General features: G+C 35.7%; 1 protein-coding gene across 1 annotated transcript; it reads right to left on the bottom strand.

The window, feature by feature from the left end:
• Positions 1 to 2,823: 2,823 nt before the first annotated feature.
• Positions 2,824 to 3,750, bottom strand: LOC100923533 (olfactory receptor 6B1). The gene has a single exon (XM_003771718.1). It carries the CDS (start codon positions 3,748 to 3,750, stop codon positions 2,824 to 2,826), a length of 927 nt encoding a protein of 308 aa, XP_003771766.1.
• Positions 3,751 to 3,953: the final 203 nt, after the last annotated feature.

The raw sequence follows: 3,953 nt of genomic DNA, 5'->3' as shown, positions 1-3,953 counted from the left end.
ATAAGCAATTAGGATATAGTGGTATCTTTTTTTTCTATTAAAAACACATAAATACTGTTTTTAATAGAAAAGTAGCATGTACAAAGTGATGATTAATCTGGTAGTGATGCATTTAGGATTGATTCAAGCTGGGAGACAATGAAAGTGGGAAGGCCAGTTAAGAAACTTATCAAAAAAAAAAAAAAAAAAAAGAAAGCCTGTGAAAGGCAATAACAAATAATTAGATTATTCTGGAGAATATCAGAGGGAATATTAATAACAGCACTTTAAAGTTTACAAGTCACTTTACATGTCATCTCATTCAATTCCTAGAGCAGTCCTGATGGGCAGATACTATTATTTTTCTTTTACAAATAAGAAAACTAGGATTAAGATATTAAGTGAAAAGACTAGACTTTTGCATCTAATAATTGTTCAAGTTCTTTTGAAATGCAGTCTGTAATTCACCATATATTGATTTCAAAAGTAAAATGAAAAAGGAAGAATATGTATGAAATATATTAGAAAGATTTAACAAAATTTGATGAATTGCACATATCACATATGAGAGTAGGGGAATGATGAAACAGGATGGGTCAGAAATGAATTCAACATTGGATGACTGGCAAAATCATGGTACCATTGAAATAATTAAGTCAGGAAAGGCAAAGATGTATTCTACATTTCCCCTTTTGAAATTCATAACTTTCTATGGCATGTGAATGTACTAAAGAAAAAAAATTAGCTTGCTCTCTTTCTCTGCATTTCCTACTGTGGTGATAACTTCTGATGGAGTGTGTCTACAACATTGATTGTCTGGAGATAACCAGCTGAGCAGAGCTAAATGAGCAACTGACATTCAATTCCTAGTCCACCAAGCCTTAAAGCGATCAGTTCTCATCTAATATAAAGCCATGTACTAAATTCCCAACACAGTCCTTTTTAGACACTCCGTTGTAATGCGAAACTTGCTGTTTCCAGCTTCCACCAATCTCTGACCCTATTAATTCTTTTCCTATTCATGTCACTCCTTTTGTCCTTGCTTCATCCTGCCTTTCTCCAATTGCTTGCCCCATATTTAAGAGATACCATAGAGGTACCAATTGCTTTTCTCTAAGTAAACTATACAAAAAGTTCACTTTATAATATAACTCGCCAACTCCTGCTAATTGAGAGAATCATAAATCACAAGACATATATCTAGTACCTTCCCTGCCATCCTCTCTGTTTGTACTGGTCAAGAATATGGATAGGGGTGCCTTTGAGCTTTTACTAAGATTGTGCCATGATCACTGCTGAGAAAATGCATTCACAGGATGCCCTTCATTTTTCCTCCCTTAAGTTCCTTATTAACAGATTCTGACAAAGAACTAGGTGTTAGTTCAAGACAAGATTAAAGCTATAAAAAATTGAAACAGGTTGCTTCAGGGAATAAATTTCTTGATATTCAGAAGTCTGCAAGGAAAACATAAAGAGCTATTGGTTAGCAATGCTGTATCCAGAATTCATGCCCTAGGCAGAGGTTGAAAAAAAACGACCTCTGAGATCTCTTTCAGCTCTGCATTCTATTACTGTAATTCTGTGAAGAGAATTGTACTAGAGTTGAAAGGAAAGGCACAGGTCTGCTCTTGAGAATCTAGCTTCTTGGACATGTACCTGAATCTTAAGCTATAAAATAGAGGGGAGAAGGGAGAAAAGCAGAAAAAACTTTATGTATAGAATTTTCTAACAGATATACTGAAAATGAGCATCTGTCAATTGCACTATCTCCCACCATGGAGAGAATTAATTCTTCTCTTGTTTTAAAAAAAAGTGGCAAGCTAGGAGAATAAAATATACTTTAACAAATGGCACAGGGCACCAATTCTAGAATAAATTCTTCCCTCTCTGAGGATAATTTTTTAAATAATACAATTCCAGAGGAAAAGTTTAATTTTTTTCCATCGAGAAACCAAGGTGAAAATAATAATATAAATTTTACCCAATTTTCCAGTGCTAAAAAGTAGTTTTCTCCAGCTTAACTTGGAACCTTACTCTCTTATTTACAGAGTACAAGTAAGTAATATATTACTTATTACAAAGTTACAAAGAAGAAAATATCAAGTAGGAACAATAGCTATCTTTAAACTCAGCAAAGGGGAAGCCAGGTTAAAATTAGAACAAATAGTTGAATAGGGAAATGGATTTTGGCTCAACATAAGAAAAATCTTTCTATGAATTAAAGATGTCCAGAAACAAAATTAAGTGCCCCAATCAGTAATGAATTTATCAATACCAAGGTGTTCAGGTAGAGATTAAATGTCCATGTCTTAAGGATGATAGACAAAATTTGTGTAATCTAGGAGATAGAATTAGATGACCTTGCTAAATTTGGGGTAAGGAAGACATGAGAATAAGTCTTGCTTAAGATACTAGCTATGTATGTAACTTTGTGCAATTACTTAATCTCTCTAAACCTCAGTTTCCATATCTATTAAAAAAGGATAATAAAAGCACCAGAGTTTTTATGAAGATCAAATGAATAACATATATAAAGTACTTTGTAAACCTTAAAGCACCATGTATATTTGTTAGCTATTAAAATTATTTAAATCTATTTAATTTTTCTCATTCAAAGATGTAATAAAGTCTCTCTCTCTTTTTTTTTTTTTTTTTTTTTTTTTGAAACTAACATACTCAAAGACTATATTCTCAGCTCAGGACATGTCCAAGGGACTTTGTCAAAGAATCAAAGTAGCAATCAATAGGGGAAAATTCAACTACAATTGAATAGAAAAGATAGGAGAGAAAAAAAAGCAACTATTGATCATTGCTCATTTGCCTTTAGTAGTTAGATAGGTCACTTCAGGTATCCTGGACGCAGGCCAGCTTTTTCAGAGCCTCTTTGACTTCTCGATTCCTTAGGCAATAGATGAAAGGATTAAGGGCAGGGGTCACAATGGCATAGAAGATAGAAATGACTTTGTTCATGTTGAAGGCATGGATAGCACGAGGTCTTGCATACATGAAGATAGTGGCTGAATAGAAAACAGTGACCACCACAAGATGTGAGCCACAAGTGGAGAAAGCCTTTTGCTTTCCTGTGGGCATTTTTAGGACTGTAATCAGAATGCATCCATATGACAATACTGTAATAGATAATGGAAAAAGAAAGATGATTAATGCTAGAACAAAATCTACCAGCTCAGCCATGGACATGTCTGTGCAGGACAGATTGAGCACTGGAGAGATATCACAAAAGAAATGGTTGATGACATTGGGACCACAGAAACTAAGACGGGAGATGAAGTAGATTTTGGCCAAGGAGATGCCAAATCCAATGGTCCAAGATCCTAAAGCCAGACGGAAACAGAGGCCATGGCTCATGATGGTGGGGTAATGGAGCGGGCGGCAAATGGCCACATAGCGGTCATATGCCATGGCAGCCAGAAGCACACACTCAGTACACATGAGTGCAATGAAAAAGTAGAGTTGAGTCATGCAGTGGGAGAAAGAGATTCTGTTGCTCAGAGACCAGAAACTGAATAGCAACTTAGGGACAGTGACTGAGATGTACCAAGTCTCTAGGAACGAAAGGTTAGCCAGGAAGAAGTACATTGGTTTGTGGAGTGGTTTATTCCTTTGCACCAAAAGGATGATGATCACATTCTCTGATACCGTCAACATGTAAGCCAAAAGGAATATCAGGAACACCAGTCCACGAATAGTCCTGCTCCCTGGGAATCCAACCAGAATGAATTCAGTCACCATTGACTGGTTCTCCACATCCATAATATACAGCTGAATTTTCCTAGACAGAAAATCGATCACATGTTCACAAACTTCCTGGAAATAGGACCCTCATCTTTTCCCTCACCCTACATTTCATTTTCTGTCTACCAAGACCCAGGAGAATAACTGATCTATTTGTTCAGATTTTTGATAGCACAAATGGCTATTTCAACTCAGAGAAATATTTCCTCATTCATGTCCTA

Source organism: Sarcophilus harrisii, chromosome 5 (genome assembly GCF_902635505.1).
Source record: "Sarcophilus harrisii chromosome 5, mSarHar1.11, whole genome shotgun sequence".
In the NCBI taxonomy this organism is placed as follows: Eukaryota; Metazoa; Chordata; class Mammalia; order Dasyuromorphia; family Dasyuridae; genus Sarcophilus; species Sarcophilus harrisii.
The sequence above is the reverse complement of the archived record's forward strand: the minus strand, read 5'-3'. Positions and strand labels throughout refer to the sequence as shown.